At 44.3% G+C, this 18461-nt stretch overlaps 1 protein-coding gene across 4 annotated transcripts in view; it reads right to left on the bottom strand.

The window, feature by feature from the left end:
- The window catches only part of GALE (UDP-galactose-4-epimerase), a 57877-nt gene that overhangs the window by 11926 nt on the left and 27490 nt on the right, over positions 1-18461 (bottom strand). The window contains exon 1 of one of the 4 annotated variants that reach the window (XM_054999766.1): positions 5803-5921. The exons of 1 other annotated variant lie outside the window; for it this stretch is intronic. Coding sequence is in view for 1 of the 3 variants with exons in the window: in XM_054999764.1 (XP_054855739.1) it covers positions 280-282 (3 nt within the window). In the remaining 2 variants the exon portion in view is untranslated. Of the gene's footprint in view, positions 1-279; positions 366-5109; positions 5190-5802; positions 5922-18461 lie in introns of those variants that run through there. 2 more of the 4 variants (XM_054999765.1, XM_054999764.1) reach the window with 2 other exon arrangements.

Below are 18461 nucleotides of genomic sequence, written 5' to 3'. Positions count from 1 at the left end.
AGCGTGAGTTCTCATGAGTCAGAGTTCATTTCTTCAGTTCCTCTGAGCATGAGCAGAATCCCCACTGTTGAAGCCAAAACCAACCCTCCCAAATCTAGGCTACAGTGGCTACTGCCTGGGCGTTCAGGCAGGTCTGCGTCCTCAGAGCAATCTCAACCAGTGAGAAAGGGGGTGGTCAAGAATAGATCGGCAGCTATGAGCCTTCCCCTCTTTATTCCCCATTTATTCCCCAATGCCCAGACGTTCCATTACAATTAAACAAGCAGGAATAGAAATTACCATCCAGGAGTCAGGTTTGGCTAAAAGCCTCCAGGAGAACAAGCCCGACAAGGACTCTGACCTGGAGGGCAGACCAAGTCACCACGGAGACCCACCCCGTTTTGCCCAGGAACAAGCAGCAACTACTAGCACAGACAGCCACCCGGAAAGCACACCGTGCACGCATGGCTCAGCCCTTCCCCACCCTGCAGGCCAAGGAACTGGCTCAGCCTTCCTGGCCATCTTTCCTGGGCAAGGATGAAGGAGGTTTCTGTCCTCCAGCTCTCCAGAGACTGAGGCAAGGCCTCAACAGGAAGTGATGAGCCAGGGTTTCCTCCCCAAACAGACACCTCTGAGAGAACAAGACACCATTTCTTCTCAAACATGCCTGGAACAGAAGCTGTCAGAAAAGCAGCTGGGCAGATGCCCAGTGAACGACAGACGTGCTCCCTCCACAGGCCAACACAAACATTTGAGTGCATGCACACAACTAATACATATACTCACAATACATGTTTGGCTTGGACCAGAGCTTAAATCCCACCTTGACTATGCTCAGCCACTGGGGCCAGTTGCTGTTTCTAAGCCACATTCCACCCCCCCACTCCACCCCCCCCCCACACACACTTCAATCTGTAAAATGGGAATATTAGACATCTTTCATACAATTGTTGTGTGGGCAAATAAGCTGACACGGTTACCCATCTTCAGAGGTGAAAGTAAGCAGGGTAGGAGCCAGTATACAAAATGGCACCTCCTATCAAGTGACAGTACAAAATAAGTTATTTGAATTAGAAGGATGTACCGGAGAGAATTTCAATATTTCATAGGTGAGATGTTACAGCATTAACAACTACATCTTGAAAGCCTTAGGTAGGTAATAAAGTGACACCCCTTCCCAGTAGAGTGGGAGACGTGCTCTGCCATAGACTGTCCCACACCAGCTGCTGAACCAAAGCTATCTTAGCAAACCGGTTATCAGGATTTTGCTTTAATCAAATTTGAATTAACCTTGCTGGAAACTTGGAGAACTTGGAGGGGGGACGGGACTTTTCAGTCTTCTACAGCTCTACAGGTTGGATTGCATGCATATGTTCCATTACGTTCTCTCCATCACCAGGATCTTTCATCTGACCCAAAATGCTCTTGTATCAAGGGAAGAGTCTCTGTCTCAGAAAAAAAAGCCTCACTGCTATGGGACACAGACACTAGACTCCATGTATTCCCATGCTTCTTCCCACTTGCAATTTTTAAATAAAAAACATGTACATGGATGGTGTTGGGTTTGTTTTTACCCAATGGCATGTGTATGATGAAATGAGTAAAATATAGGGTGAAACTGATACCAATTTTCTTATATTCTCCTTACCTCCATGTTGGCTTTTGTTCTATTCTTCTACTGCCAAAAAAACCCCTTAACTTTTTGGCTTGGCAGCTAATGGCATGCTTGATACAAATCCCAAGTTTTCACTCACTCACTCACTCACTCACTCACTCACTCACTCACTCACTCACTCACTCACTCACTCACTCACTCAAAATAAAAACAAAACAGCAAATGTACTTTACTAATCAGGATATGTGAGAGTGTGCATAGGGTCAAAAGACCCAAAAATAAATCATAGTTACTGCTGGGGCCCATCAACCACACCCACACAATAAAATTGTTTGTTGGGCAAAGGGTAAGAATGTTTATTAAGATGCCCTAATCTTGCAGTGTAGCTTGTTTTTCTCAGTATAGAATGGCTAAAGTTTATAACATATTCAGCAGCCTTTATTATCTAGATAAACATGGTGGAGGGAGAGTGACAGCTAAGTAGTGCTCTGACAATTAGGATCCGCACATAGCTTCTGCACAGATATTTAACACACACAGACTTGTATAAAGAAGTCATTGCTTGAAGACCTTCAGTCCACATTGTGAGTGCACTAACAGAATTTTTAAACGGCACCCCCAACATCTACACACACAAAGGTATAAAGGGGACAGCCATTTACTGGTGTAAGGCATGATAAAACAAGGCCATCCTCTGCCAACGTGGGAAAGTTTAAGCAAAATGGATTTCTTCTCCAACTCAAGACCTGACTTTATATTGTGATAAAACTATCTAACAGACATTTCCTTCTGTAAATGCATTTGACCAAATGCAAAACCATGTTTTTTAACAAGAGACTGTTATTAGCCAAAACAGGAGCCCAAAGTGACTTTCAGCAACTACGAAACCTTCTCCCTCTCATTTCTCACTGTCTGGCCAGCTCCCTTTGGGGACTGCCCTGGTATAACCTCACTCCACCCCTAAATGCTGAGCCTTGGTCCAAACCCAGGGTTTTGATCCATTTTTTACTGGCTTTAGATGCTGTGACCTCTGCTGAAGAATGATTAATGTGAATGCCTTTACTGTAATGATTTTTTTTATAAGTCTGGCAGTTGAAAATAGCCTCGATTTCTCACCCCCACCCTAGCAGGGTTGCCAACTATTAATTTTTCCCATTTTATTGGTCCTGAATCTCCTGACACACAGACAGCAGGACCAATTTTCCCTGGCACAGAGAAAGAAGTCCTAAGGAAAACTTCACCTGCTAATATTGTAGGTCAGCCTGTTAAAAGCAAAGGAGCAAAGCCCATCCAAATGCTGCTGACCTTATTCCTGCTTTGCTCATTTGGAGGGGAAACAGAAGTTAGCACCAGTTCAATCTATTTCCTGCCCTACAGGTGTGTGAGCAGAGCAGAGCCACGTGATACAGGCGTGGACAGTTATGTGGACAGAAGCCAGCAGGCTGTAGACACGTCAGTGTTCCAGAGGTATGATTGGAGATAAAACAGGGAAGGGAATGAATGAATGAACAAATGAATGAAACTTCCCACCTGTACGACAAATACCACTGCAATATTAACCAACTGAAATAGCCAAGGGCCTGCAGAACCTAAATGGCAGGTTTATTCTGATGTGAGCTTTCCCCGTCTTTTTCTGAGAAGGTGGCCGGGAGGTGTCCAAGTGGGTGTACAGCCACATAGTTGGCACCAAATCACGCCACATGTCTCTGCTGGCACAATGCACTCAGCCACTCCTCTGGGATCTGAGCAGTGCAGAAAAGTTACACAAGACCTACAACCTGTTAATGACCCCGTAGGTGGAAAAACGTCAATTCATACAGACTCCACCAAGTGGGAAAGGGGAAGAAGAGAACCTCATGTACTGATTCAGTCCTCAATCAGTGATGTGCTGTCATAAACCTTACTCCAGTGATCAGGTAGATCCTTATTGCTCCCTGTCGTACACACACATGTTCAAAGCACCAGAAGATGAAGACACCCTCCAATCTTAATGTCAACAGTCTGCACTACAGAACCTACAGTTTTGTATATATGTACAGTTGCAAAAACATTTTGTTAAACTAGGATCGGCCTCAGTCATATAGAAAGCAGGGATGCACACCACACATCTTGAAAGGATATGTGAACCCTTAGGGTAGCTGTGAGCCAACAGATCATAGGAGTTAATGGAATTCGTTCCCAGAACTCTACCAAGAGGAGAGGCCAGCACTGAGGTCCTTTTGAAATAGGCAAGCAAAAACTACTCAGTACTCCTTCCACAGTACCATACACATATCCATTTTTTTACTAGCCTTGCTCCTGTGCTTTTGAAGATAGTCTTTCAAATAAATCCACCAGAGTTATGTATGTGCCATCAAGTCAAAATTGACTTACGGAGACCCAAGAAAGAGGCTTTCAAGGCAAGTGAGAAGCAGAAGTGGTTTGCCATTGCCTTCCTCCACCAGAGTTACAACCGCATAAAAATGATAAGCTTATTGCTCTATGTAGTGGCCACAATAATTCTTCAGGGACCCCAAAAGAGGGGCAGGGGGACTATTCATTGCATTCATTGCCTTCCTGATCCCCTGGAAACCGTACATACCAGACTAATTAGCAAATCCTCTACTGTCTCACAGAGGATAATACGGATGCTTTGGTGATGACCCTGTTCTCATGCAAAGATCCATACCCACCGTGACATTCCCGCTACCTAATGGGTCTTCACTGCAACTCAGCCTTAAAAGAACTGAGAAGCAGAATTATGCAAAAGGAATCAAGATCACAGCACTTCAAAACGAACCTCTTGCTGAATGGGTAAGCTATGCGCAACAGGGCGCCTTAATGCTCATGTGTGTACCTTCTCTGGAGCCACTGTACCAGAAACAGGAGGCAGCACAAAAGCATCCAAACAGATAAGTATCAGCACTCGTTTTAATTTGAACCCTCTCCCCACCCTCCGTTGAAATGGCAGGCTATGAGCAACACACTGCTTCAATGCTCATGTGCAGGCATTTACTTGTAGAAGCATTTGCTTCCCCCATTCCCTGCCTGGCCTGAAAGGTCTAGAGGCAAGAGAGTGGAAACAGGGGAAGAAGTGACCCACCAGCTTGCGCTACCCTTTTGAAGGGGGCATTCCCAGAAACTGCCCGAGGCAAAACTTGCCAGGGACGGTGGCACACATGTGCAGGCAGCTTGGCACGCTGGAACACAGCAAGAGGAAGCTTTTCCTGGCAGGGAGAAGAAAGATCTGGTGAAACTGCCCCTGCTCCTGTGCAATGTCCCCGGCTGCTGTCAAAAGCGCAGGAGCAAAGCCAGTTGGGGGAGCTGGCAACCCAGTCAGACAGGGCTTACCGCACCTCGCTAAGCTCCATCATAAGCATAGAGCTGCCCCCCCCACCCCGCAACTTTTGCAGCACCCCTATCATAGCACCAGCCTTATTATCCCCCCACACACACACACGAGGGAAACGCAAAAGGCACCCCATTTCCCGTGGGCTCCGCCCTCCCCAGAGGCACCCCCGACCTGGCAGACTCACCGACCGCAAACTCCTCGCGGGCAAGGAAGCTGCATTCTGAAGCGCGGCCTCTTTAAGAGCTCCGGCCTCTCCCCCCACCTTTCTTCCCTCATGGCCCCACCCCTCTCCGTAGCATGGCGACACGCAGCCGCTTCCCCATGGAAACGTGTCCTCTTTTCGCTTCCTGTTCCGCCCCCTGGATACGGGAGGCCACAAGAGCCAAACAAAAACGTGGCGGGGGTAAATGTGTAGACTAATGTTTCCGGGGGGTGGAAAATTAGAAGAAAGCCGCAAGAAATAAGGAGGAGAAGGAGGAGGAGGAAGAAGCCTTATTTAAAGTGACTTGCAATGCAACTTTAAACAGACTCACACCTTTCTGAGTATATTGATGCTATTGGGTTTAGAAGGGTGTACCTCAAATTGGGATTTCTCTGTTAAATCGAATTAAATATTAAAATAAAATGTAAAGTTTTATACGTGTGCCCAAGTTTGAATGACCATGTACAGATTATCACATAATAGGACAAAACAATAGGAAAGACTTTAGATATAAATAAATCGACATGCCACTTTTCTCCCAATAGGGACCCACAACCGAAGCCACTTAAAACATTCTCCCCCATCTCCATTTTATCCTTACATCCACAAGCCAGAGAAGTAGGATAAATGCAAAGTACATATAATTCGTACAATTTAAATAGAGATACAGCTCACCCTAGAGCCAGCTCTGGGACAGCAGACAGCGCATTGAAGAACAGAGTGTCACTGAAATGTTACAAATAGTTTCTTCCGGTTTTTTAAAAATCATTTGATAGGACTGGACGGAAGCAGAACCAGACATTCCGGAGGACAGGCCTAAAAAGACAAAACAGACCCAAAAGGGGATGTGTGGCCACCCCAGCCAGGTGCTTGTATTGTAGTTTCATTGACCGATTCCCAATATTTCCATACTGCTTTTCCAAAGTCAGTTTGAAATAATTTCCAGCCCACATATAAAATACATAAAACAAAGGAGTTCCTACCCTCCTCTTTAAACCAACATGCAGCAGTTCAAAGTCTAAACTGAATTTTTTTATAGCAGCAGGAGACCAATGCTCCCCCACTTCCCCCAGTCAGCAATTCACAAAGCCCTAGGGATTTTTTTTAAGTGTTGCCTGAAAAACTAACAAATTTACCTGGCAGGCAAATGAAGAGCTTATAGGGAGTGAAATCCATAAAGAAGCTGCAGTAAGGGAACAAAGAAAAAAGCTCCTTCATGGTTGCTCACCTAATTTTGGAGGCCGCATCGACACTAGTTACCAAAACCTCAAGATGGAGTCTGGCATTCTCTCAGAATTACAACTGATCTCCCAAATCAGAAGAGAAAAGTAAGAATTTTGTATAGGATCAGGCTATTAGAGTGATCAGTGTTCCATACGCTTCAAGCAGCTCATATGAGTGACAGCTGAGTGCGGCCCCCCTTCTGATAACAGAGAGCCAAAACAGGCATTAGGCATCCCAGCAATTCTTTTTAAATTCAGCTATCAGGTGCATTCTTCTTAAGTCTTAAACCCCACCCCCAGGTTGACTTCCAGGTTCAGGTGAGTCATCACAAGCAACATTAAGCTTGCCAGAGATGGGAACAAACCTCGTTTATCATTAGACTGGTGTGTTCTCCTTCCTCTCTTGGAGCAGCATACTGAGTTCCAATTAGCCCTAACATCTGAAAGGAGCATCCTTAACAAATTGAGCTTAATATCTTTCCCAGTAACCTGGGCTGCATCCAAATGCCCAGCCAACTAAGACTGCACGCTGCAGATACAAAGAAGGCATTCATATTGGCAACACAGCACCCACACAGGAGTTTTCAAGGCACTTTCCCCCATCAGCTATTTTCCCAGCTAGCCCCCCCCCACTCACTGTGCCACCAGAGGGCCTTCTTAAAATTAGTAATTGCTATAGTGCTATAGCATTAAATGCTATGGCAATTACTGGGGGGGGGGGAGGTTTAAGCCTCAAAAAGCCCTCTGGTGGCACAGCAGTAAAATCAATGTCTGCTAGGGAATGATGGAATGAAAATGGCACTAATGCAGGCAGCACTTTCAAAAATGAGCTAAAACACTTGGGCTGCGTCTGTTCAGAAAAGATGGTAGTAAAGCAAAGCAGGCTTGAAAAAGAGCATGCTGATGTTGGGAGAACCTGGAGAGGGTAACATCCAGGGCTTTTTTTCAGCGGGAATGCAGTGGAATGGAGTTCCCGAACCTCTTGAAAATGGTCACATGGCTGGTGGCCCCGCCCCTGATCTCCAGAGTGGAGTCTAAACTCCCCTCTGTCTGGAGATCAGGGGGCGGGGCCACCAGCCATGTGACCATTTTCTCCGAGGGCAACCCACTGAGCTCCACCACCTCTTTTCCCAGAAAAAAGCCCTGGTAACATCATACAGATGCTCCCAAAACCAGCAATCCACATGGACAGTAAAGAAAGAGAAAAATGTCTGTGTGGAAGCAGGCTAGGGCTCTTAATCAGGATTAAACTGGGGTTACAAATACCACTTACTGGGAAACGGACTTTGGTTAGTAGACACAGATTCAGAGTTAAAGACTTGCTGCCCATATATGTACGTTCTCTGTGGTGGCCCCCATCTCATGGAACAGCCTACCTGAAAAGGCCAGGAAAGCTCCCGGTCTCCTGGCTTTTAGCAAACTGTGCAAAAGTGAATTATCCAAGAGGACTTTTTTACTCCGATAGGAGGGTTGTACTGTAAGTAAATGATCTCAAAGACATACATCAGTAAAAGGATAGGGACTATAGGTTTTACTACTAAGTACTGTTTGTTGTTGTAACTATGATCCTACTGGGTAATTTCTTTGTTGTTTAATATGTCAGTCTTAGAATAGCTTCTGCTGTATTTCAACATTTCTTCAACTCTGTACTGGATTTTTGCAAATTTTCATATATATAGCTTATTATATTGTCTATTGAAATGCCTTTCAAATTGATTGTACAGATTCACATTGTGTAACCTGCCTTGAGTCTCAGTGAGAAAAGTGGACTATAAATAACATTAATAAATAAATTCTAATCCCAGTGGCAATGAAAAAGGTTCTTGCTCATTTTAGTTGAACCTTATGGTGTGGTGTGTAAGAGCAGGTTAAGCAACCCGTAGAGGAAGCCAGTCTCGGTAGAGGATGAGTCATTGATAATCTAGGCAAGCAAGATTCAAGTCAAGTAGCACTTTAAAGACCAATGAGATTTTCCAGGGTATAAACTTTTGAGAGACAATCTCCCTTCATCAGATACAATACAATTTTTTTGTACATCTTGATGCGGAAGGACAGAGCACTGACTCATGAAGAGGCACAACAAGCAGCCTCATGCAGGAAAGGGTACTCTGCAAACCAACAGAGACATAATTGTTTCTTTGGGAAATCATCTTAAGTACATTATCTGATATAAGAGAATTTATATTATACAGATGAAGTTTCAATTTCACTGCCTCTTTGAAGGGCTAGTACCTACGAACTGTAATTTTTTGCTACACACTGCCCCCCAGTGCTCTGAGATGGGAACTACTTCAAACTTCTAATTTGGATTGCAGTACCTACACTGAAACTTCCTATATGTACCCAGAGCAATGTAATTTCACTAGACAATGTACACAGACTTTCTCTGAGGTATATTATCAGGAATGTGTAAAGTGCAGTCAAGTTGTCACCAAGTTAAGCAACCCTGTAAAGTTTTCAAGGCAAGAGATAATAAGCAGAGGTGGTTTGCCATTGGTTTGCCATGGTGGTCTCCCATCCAAGTACTAACCAGCTTCTGTGTAGCTTCTGAGATCTGAAGAGATCAGGCTAGATTGGGCCATCCAGGTCAGGGTTATTATCAGGAATATATTGCATGAAGCCAACTAAGATTTAAAATGGATAGCAGCGAAGCCAGGAAAAGCAAGTTGTGTCCCTTCTGTATACTAGGAAGAATTGCAGATGAATTATTGAAACTGAACTCTTCAGTTTCCTTTTTAATCATAATAAAAAGCCAAGTTACCAGCTCCCTCTTTACAAAGTAGTAGTAGTAGTAGTAGTAGTAGTAGAAGTAGTAGTAGTAGTAGTAGTAGTAGTAATAACAATAACAACATTCGATTTATATACCGCCCTTCAGGACAACTTAATGCCCACTCAGAGCGGTTTACAAAGTATGTTATCATTATCCCCACAACAAAATACCCTGTGAGGTGGGTGGGGCTGAGAGAGCACCAAGAAGCTGTGACTAGCCCAAGGTCACCCAGCTGGCTTCAAGTGGAGGAGTGGGGAATCAAACCCGGCTATCCCACGCTCTTAACCACTACACCAAACTGGCTCTCAGGTAGGTGTATGTGTGTCAGGGTCATTGTTTACTAAAGGCTCAGACCAACAAACAGAGTCCTGCAGACCATATCTTTCAAATATGGAACATTTAACTTCTGGGAGGAGATGAATGCTCTTATCCCTCACAGCCTTGTGCCTTTAGTCTCCTAGAATAATGGTCTTTTAAGACCTGGGACTAACCTTTAACTCCAAAGTAACACCACGAAGTCTTCAAGCATGTGACAGCTCAGCCATGTGACAGGAAGAGGGGGAGCCGGAGGCATGACCTCACTGGTGTCAAAGGCAGGCCTGTGGCCAGCAGAACATAAAGAGAGGAAACACACGCTGAGCAGTAGGTGGTGTATGGTAATGCTGGACACTCTTTCCCTGTCAAGCTGTCTCTTCCTTTCTGTATTGTGATTTGATTGCAGTAGTGATGGCCAACGTCCTGAGTGGGTGGGATGGAGGACAGCCCTTTCACAATCAAGCTGCCTGAGGGCCAGGTGATCCTCAGCAGGGTTCTTCTTACCAGTTCTGGAGCCACAGGGAAGATGATGTATGGAAAGATGAGACTTGTGCTTCTTCCGTGTAATGCAGAGACAGCATTTAGGCAGGTCCAGAGCAATGGTCTTCGGCCTAGGGCTTGGACCCTCAAGTAAGTCAAAAAGGTTGCTGGGTTCTGACTTCCTATGATATTGCTACTTTTGGAGCCAAACTAGACAGTACATTTGGGTAGGAGTTCCCTAATCCGCACATGCACATGTAGTAAGAACATAAGAAGAGCCCTGCTGGATCAGACCAGTGGTCCACCTAGTCCAGCATCCTGTCCCACACAACGGCCAACCAGTTATTCTGGAGGGCCTCTTGGCACTGATATTCAGAGGTTTACTGCCCCTGAATGTGGAGGTTCCCTTTAGTCGCCGTGGCTAGTAGCCACTAAGAGATCTCTCCTCCATGACGCTATCTGATCCCCTTTTAAAGCTGTCTATGCGTGTGGCCATCACTACATCCTCTTGATAGACTTGATAGCCCCATCACCCATTAATCAATACTGTGTAGCAGCAGTCATCCTTGCAGCAATAATTACAGTTACGATGGTTGTTGTGGATTTTCTGGGCTGTATAGCCGTGGTCTTGGCATTGCAGGAACTACAATGCCAAGACCACGGCTATACAGCCTGGAAAATCCACAACAACCATCGCTCTCTGGCCGTGAAAGCCTTCGACAATTACAGTTACCTTTGTAGCAACGATTTGTGGTATGTGATAGCCATCAGCTTTGCAACATAATTAACAGTAATATATAGTAACAAACACTTTGCTTTAGCTAATGGTTTATGATGAACTTGGCAACAAGATGTGACAAAACCCACTGGCTGAACAGGGGGTGGTATGCATATCAAAAGGAGAAGTCACGAGTTTGGAGCATGATGCCCAGACAAAGACGACATGTATGCTGTAGTAGCATTATAAAACCAGGGAACATTCTGACCAAGTCAGAGGAGCATGGTGGCTTGCTTTTGAAAGCTGTCTCCTTTATTGCAATAAAGCTTTCATATCATTCTGCCTACTCCTGCCTGTGTGTGGTGATTGGCAAACACACAGGAGAGCTGACTTCGGCACAACACTCCTGGCAGTAAATTCCACATCTTAATCACTAGGAAACATTTCCTTATGCCCATCTTGAATCTAGTGCTCATTAGTTTCATTGTATGCCCTCAAGTTTATACTGAGGGAGAAAAAGGTTTCTCTGTCCACTCTCTCTACATGCATCATTTTATAACCTCTACCATGTTCCCCCTTAGTTGTGTCTTTTCTAAACTGAAAAATCCTAAGCTTTTCAGCCATTCATCATAAGAAAGGTGCTTTAATCCCCTAATCATCTTGGTTGCCAGAGGAGAGGAGATGGGTTCTCTCACAGCCCTCTGCTGCCTCTAGTGTGTTGGACTGTCTCCTCTCCTGGAGACTTTGCCCTGCCAAGGCTCAATTAATTCAAACTTTTAAGCAGTGAGGGCAGCCCCTCTGTCCCCTCTGGAGCGATCTCCGTCATCTCTGTCTTTTAAAACTACGCTTCCAAGCTAATATTGCATCTCCTGGCACTTGATGAACCAGGTGTCTTGTGTAGAGATACTCTATGTTACAAGATTGTTCTGGATCTAGGGTCTTTTCACATGGAGATTTATTTGTGGTTTTGTTGAACTGCAGTATTTTTTCTCTTTGGTTTTTATTTGTTATCTTTATAGGTTTTCCTTTTCCTTTCCCATGCTTTTCCAGACTACCTTAGATCCAATTTGAGAAAGCACAAGTGATGTGGAAAATGAGGATGTGAGGAAGCTCAGAGAAAAACTGCTACACTTCAGCACCCAAGCCATGGGAAAACCTCTATGTGAAAATACCCAGAAGCAGGGCTTTTTTTCAGCTGGAATGTGGTGGAACGGAGTTCCGGAACCTCTTGAAAATGGTCACATGGCTGGTGGCCCCGCCCCCTGATCTCCAGACAGAGGGGAGTTTAGATTGCCTTCCGTGCCACTCCAGCGGCGCAGAAGGCAATCTCAACTCCCCTCTGTCTGGAGATCAGGAGGCGGGGCCACCAGCCATGTGACCATTTTAATAATAATAATAACAACATTCGATTTATATACTGCCCTTCAGGATGACTTAACACCCACTCAGAGCAGTTTACAAAGTATGTTATCATTATCCCCTTAACAAACACCCTGCGAGGTGGGTGGGGCTGTGAGAACTAAGAGCTGTGACTTACCCAAGGTCACCCAGCTGGCTTCAAGTGGAGGAGTGAGGAATCAAACCCGGTTCTCCAGATTAGACTCCTGCGCTCTTAACCACTACACCAAACTGGCTGTCCTAGGGCAACCCACTGATGAGTTCCACCACCTCTTTTCCCAGAAAAAAAGCCCTGCTCAGAGCAATGGTGCACAGGTCCTGACACTGGGAAGAAATTTTGAATCCCAAACAAAGCCATATGTGGCAATCAGTGAGTTTTGGAACCTATTCCCCCTGCCCCTGCCTCATTTTCAGTTCAACTGATACCATGGGAGCAGGCAAGGGGATATGGTATGATCCATAACTAAAAGATAACCGCTGTGATAATTTGCTTGTTGGGATGGCAGTGAACTTTGGTATGATGGAGAACCATCCTTGGGACACATTCTCATTTTTTGCATTTTTTTTTGTTTGACACAGACTCTTGCCTAAATATCTTCTGCAAAAACAACCATCAATACCCAATCAACTTATTAGCAAATCCAACCACACAACTGTGCCCAAAAGTGTACAAAAACAAGGATGCAGATAAATATACAAAGGAAAAAGACAAGAAGTTAGAAAATCGGACAGTGGATTGAATGACAGGTTTTTGATGTTTAGACTGTTCTTTCGTCTGCAAAAATGACATTTACATAGGCCATAGAAAGCATTTAGTCGAAGGGACATAACAAAATGATTCAGAATTTACAAAGGCAATAATTGCTGGGAAGTTTCACCTGGGAGTGTCATTAAAATATCCCAGCCCATGCATTGAGGAGTATTTTCGACCAGCAATCCTGCAAAAGGAAAGGATCAATTATACACCTTTTTCATTTTGCCAGCCCAAATTCAATTTATTGGTGGTGTGACCAACAAGCAATCCCGACAATAACGCAGTTCCATATATCCGCACTGATCTCCTCATAAATAGGACGAGAAAGGCAAGGGTGCCCTAATCCTTTGCTATGACACCTGCCTACTCACAAAGCTTCAAATTAAATGGGATATTCCTGAAACAGCCTCCCAAAACTGCAAAGGGCATCCATGGGAAGTGCACATGATGTGGTTGTTTTCAGAACGTTGCATACTCTTCTGTAAACAGCTGCTTGGGTTGAGCGTTGTAGGTGTTCTTCACTCGTGAAGATGCTTTCCTCCAGCAGAAGAAACCTAAAGGGGAGGCTTGTTCCATCAGAGGAAGGCAGCTCTGCCACCTTTCCTCCTAAACAGAATCCCAAGACGGCAAACATCAAGGTATTAAAACTTTAAAACTCTGTTTTAAATGCACATGTAAAATATTTAACAATGCAATAAAAACATAGACATGTAAACACAACACAACCAGAGAGGAGGGCCAATACAAGTTTACTGGGGGAGCACCAAACAAAACAGAAAAATCTTCACCCACTGGAAGAAGACAATGACACACAGAGAGAAATGAATCTCCCTGAGGAGTTCCAAAGTTTTGGCACCATGGCCGAGAAGGCTCTTTCTTCAGTTGTCACCTGCCTAACCTCAGAAGGCATAGACACAGAAAGCAGGGCCTCCAAAGATGACTGGAGTGGATAAGTACATTCATATGGCAGAAGACAAGGTATGCTGACCTCAGCTGTATAGGGCTTTAAAGCTCAACACCAGCACCCTGCATTGGACGTGGAAGCAAATTGGAAGCCAGTATAGATGGAACAAGACTGGCGTAATATAGTTGCTGGGAACCACTCCAGTCAACATTCAGGCTGCAGCATTTTGTACCAACCGTAGCTTTCAAATAGTCTTCAAGGGTAGCCCCATGTAGACCACATTGCAGTAATCTAATTTTGAAATTACTAGGGCATGCGCCACATTGGCAAGATCTTCAGTCTGAATTTAAGATCTTTAAATGTAGAAGAGCAACATGTCGAACGTTTGACAGACCTTCCTGATGAGGTGAGCCCATGTGCAAGTGATAAGATGATGAAAAAGATATGGACTGGCACACCAGCTCGTGGCATGTGTGTGTCAACAGGACACCCGTATCTCACATCAGTCTTCCTTGCCCTATAGGTAGTCAGAAGCAATGGAATGGCTTAACAGTTTGCAACTGCTAAGATGCTCCCCACTCATGGGCAAGAAACTTGTTGAGGGCAAAATGCCGTCTAGTGCCACCCCCTACTAAGCATGCTACCCTGTGATAGAGCATGACTTTTGCATGCTCCTCTGAACTCTTATCACTTTGACAAAACCTAAAAGAATCTGCTTGTTTTTAATATCTTTTAATATTGATATCTGTTGCTTGTATGATTTTATTGTTTTTACTTCAAAAGTTTGACCTCAGAGAGGTAGAGAGGTGTTTCAAATAAATGCATTCTGCAGGCATTCTGCATTTAGTAATAACACGCAGTAGCTATACAGTAGGACTCTTAGACTATGCATCTTGTTTTAATCCTTGCAACAATCCTGTAAAGTAGACGAGTGTTTATTATCCTCGTATTGCAGGTGAGGGGATGGAGGCTGAGAGAGAACAGCTTACCCAACACCACTGAACCAGGTGAGATTTGAACTGGGCACATCCTGGCTTGTAGCTCAGATAATATTATGCAAGCTCTCAGTTGAGGGATTTCTTGAAGAAGCATCACTGTTGAACCAAAGGGGCATTCAGAGGGTCGTTTGTGCCACTGCAGCTGGTTGAAGGGGACCAAATCCAGTTGCCAGTCGATCTGGTTCCTTTTTACCAGCCTCAGGGGCACAAATAAAGACATTCCTTCCCTTTTCCACATCATCAACAGCCGTTCCTTATGGATCATCCAGGATTGTTTTGTTGCTCCTGAAGTAGAGACGAAGAGCCCATTCCAGGCAGAGATCCCAACCCAATGATACATACTTCTTAACATTCCATAATGCCGACCGACTCCATATGGGCATATAAAGAAGTATGTATGCTCAGGAGGGAGGGAAGGAAAGAGAAGTCAGCCGAATCTCAACCTTTGTGCCATTTGGAGGAACCCAGCAAGATCCCTGTAAAGAAAGAAGAGGCCATTAGGGAAATTCACAGGAGAGCAGCTGCACTCACAACTATCTCCAGTAATGGTTTAGTGGAACATCCATGGGCAGAAGCAGCATATCTCTGTAGGGTTACGAATTCTGGGATGGGAAATTCCTGAAGATTTGGGGGTGGAGTCTGGGAAGGACAGAGTTTGGGGTAGGGTTGCCAATTCCTATACCATGATTTCCAAATGCTGCAGGAGACCCAGTGTGGTGCAATAGTCAGAGTGTCCAACTAAGATCTAGGAGTCCCAGAATCAAATCCCCACTCTGCTATGAAAGTTTGCTGAGTGATCTTGGGCCAGTCACATATACTAAACTGAGCCTGCCTCACAGGGTTGTTGTGAGGTGAAAAGGAGGAGAAAAGAACAATATCAGTATATGAGTCCCCATTATGGAGAAAAGCTGGGTATAAATGAAGTAAATAAACATGGGAAGGCTATATTTTTCATGTCCTACCCTAGAGGGTGAGGGGACTCTAAAAGCAAATAACATTTAAAATACTACAGAGAGAGAGGGCAAAAAGGATATTTGTTTCTTCTCTCCCAGCACTAGAATTTGGGTTCCGTCCTGTAATACAATGGACTCGCAGTAGATTTGGGACGGACTAAATAAAGTTTTTCTTTACATAGTGATTCCATAATGTTTGGTATTCTTGATCAGAAGAGATGATGCTGGAGCTGTGGGTTGCACTTGTCAACCTTCGGATGGGGCCTGGAGATTTGCTGGAATTACAACTGATCTCTAGACTACAGAGATTGGAGAAAATGACTATTTTGGAGGGTGGACTCTATGGCATTATACCCCACTGAGGTCCCTCCCCTTCCCCCAACCCTGCCCTCCTCAAGATCCGCCCTCAAATCTCTAGGAATTTCCCAACCCAGAATTGACAACCCTATGGTGGAGGTCTGTGGATCTCATGATGAGTATTTGGCCACAAACAGCAACAATCGGAGAGGGGAGTGGAGGAATTAACTCTTCCTTCATGCCAGATGCCTGATTAAAAAAAACACAACTCCACCAAGCTGATTTAAGCTCCAGTAAAGAAAAAATATGAGTAAAATATGGGAACCTATTTTCCTCTATTGGGGCTTAAAGCGGGGAGTGGTTGAGGAAACAACATGAGGGGAAATAGTTAAATACCACTACTGAATTTCACAGTCCTATCATTTTGACTTGAAAATGTCTGCTTCAGTCTTGCTTCTCGCTTGTACAAATGAAACCCATTTTCACTTCTTTTTCTCACCTCCCCCCACCCAAATTACTCAGGTTTAAACATTATTTCTGTGTCAGTCACATAGAAATGGTGATAACATGTAAATGGGATAAAACTGGTGTAAAAAATGGCCTTTAAAAAACCAAACAAATTACGAGCAACAGCAGTGAAAAGGGAGAGAACAAGAGGCCCACACAGAAACCAGTAAGAAATAAAAAAGACACCTTGGTACATCCTTAGAATGATAGCTAGCTTCCTTCCCCCATGACCTTGATCTATATCGCTCCTCCACTTTGGAAGAGGGAATCAAAATATACAGTGGGAATTTCAGTCATGGATCTCAGAGTCCTGAGTAGTTTGGCCCTTAAATAAGAATTAGACAAATTTGAGGATGAATATAGTAGTATCAACAACTGCAGAGCAGAACATCTGTGAATCAGTCTGCCTCAGGTGGCTGTCACCTTCTTGCTTGTGAATTTCTTGTAGGCAACTTTTTGGCTGCTTTTCGTTAGCTCTTGTTTTCATTAGGGGCTGCACCACCAGCTCAATTAATTGGTACGTTACATGATATCAACTAAAAAGGTACCTCTGATTAATTAGGCATCATTTTTTTATTTTTAACACAAGAATTTGTGAAATCTGGCTTCACCACTGATAAAAGTACCCAAGTCATGACTTGCTTTGCATCCAATCACTTTACAAGCTTTTGTGGACACCCATCTCTCGGCAGAACAACTGGCTTTGGGGGAGGAGAAGGGGAGTACGGCTATATTCTCGGAGGCCCCAAGTGTATCCAACAGAGTGCATCCAGCAGGGTCGGAAGGATAAGCCATCAGATCTCTGCTCAGCTATGAAACTCTTTGTGTAGCCTTGGACTCTCTCAGCCTAATTCACGTTGTAGGAGCAAGCTGATAAACTTAGTTACTGCATGAGAATCACATGGCCTCCAGGACACGGAAAGCCAAAGAACTTTTCTGGATTGTTTAAATCAATGGAAATTTAGCCACCATCACCACTTGACATGCTTGTCTTTATTGATTTTTACTTTATTTGTAGTTTGCCTTTCTCATCGAGATCAAGGCAGATTACACAGTGTAAATCAATGCAGTCAATGATATGAGACATCTAATAAGCAATAGCAATAGGACTAGGATTACATAAATCTGAAACGACGCATAGATTATTTGACATTATATGTTAAACAATGCAGGAAATGGTATTACATAAGTATAAAACACCTTGAACTGGATAGTCCAGGTGAGCCTGAACTTGTCAGATCTCAGAAGCTAAGCAGAGTCAGCCTTGGTTAGTAAATGGATGGGAGACCTCCAACAAAGACCAGGGTTGTAGAGGCAGGCAATGAAAAACCACCTCTGTTAGTCTCTTGCTATGAAAACCCCCACCAGGGGGCGCCGTAAGTCAGCTATGACTTGAGGGCACTCTCTACCACCAAGTATAAAACAGTGCAGTGAGAACAGGATAATACATACAGCAAACAGATAATATGTACTTTACACAGTAGTACAGTTCACAGTCTCGTTTCCTTTATAAAACCACCTTCCCTGGCCATTTTGTTATTGTGTAGTCCTATTACCTTTATGCCCTGACTGGATGACCCAGGCTAGCTCAATCTTGTCAGATCTTGAAAGCAAAGCAGGATTGGCCCTGGATGAGAGACACCAAGAAGCCAAAGGTTGCTATGCAGAGGCCAGAAATAGGAAACCACCTCTGCTCATATCTTGGCTTGAAAACCCCATGAGGATTTGCCATGAGTGGGGTGTAATTTGATGGCACTTTACACACACATACACTACTTTACAAAAATGCCCTCCTGAATAATTCAGTTTTATGTAGTTTGGAGAACAACAGAACCATGGGTGCCTTCCTGACCACCTCAGACAGGCCCTTCCTAAATACTCAGCTTCATGGTTGATGCTGGGGGACCAAGGCAGAGCAAGAGAGGGGAAACCTGCCACATGGAAGACCTCTTAATGTTGTATTATATTGGCAGCCACATCCCTGACCTGGATAGCCCAGGTGACCCTGATCTCATCA

This window comes from Eublepharis macularius, chromosome 15 (genome assembly GCF_028583425.1).
Source record: "Eublepharis macularius isolate TG4126 chromosome 15, MPM_Emac_v1.0, whole genome shotgun sequence".
In the NCBI taxonomy this organism is placed as follows: domain Eukaryota; kingdom Metazoa; phylum Chordata; class Lepidosauria; order Squamata; family Eublepharidae; genus Eublepharis; species Eublepharis macularius.
The sequence above is the reverse complement of the archived record's forward strand: the minus strand, read 5'-3'. Positions and strand labels throughout refer to the sequence as shown.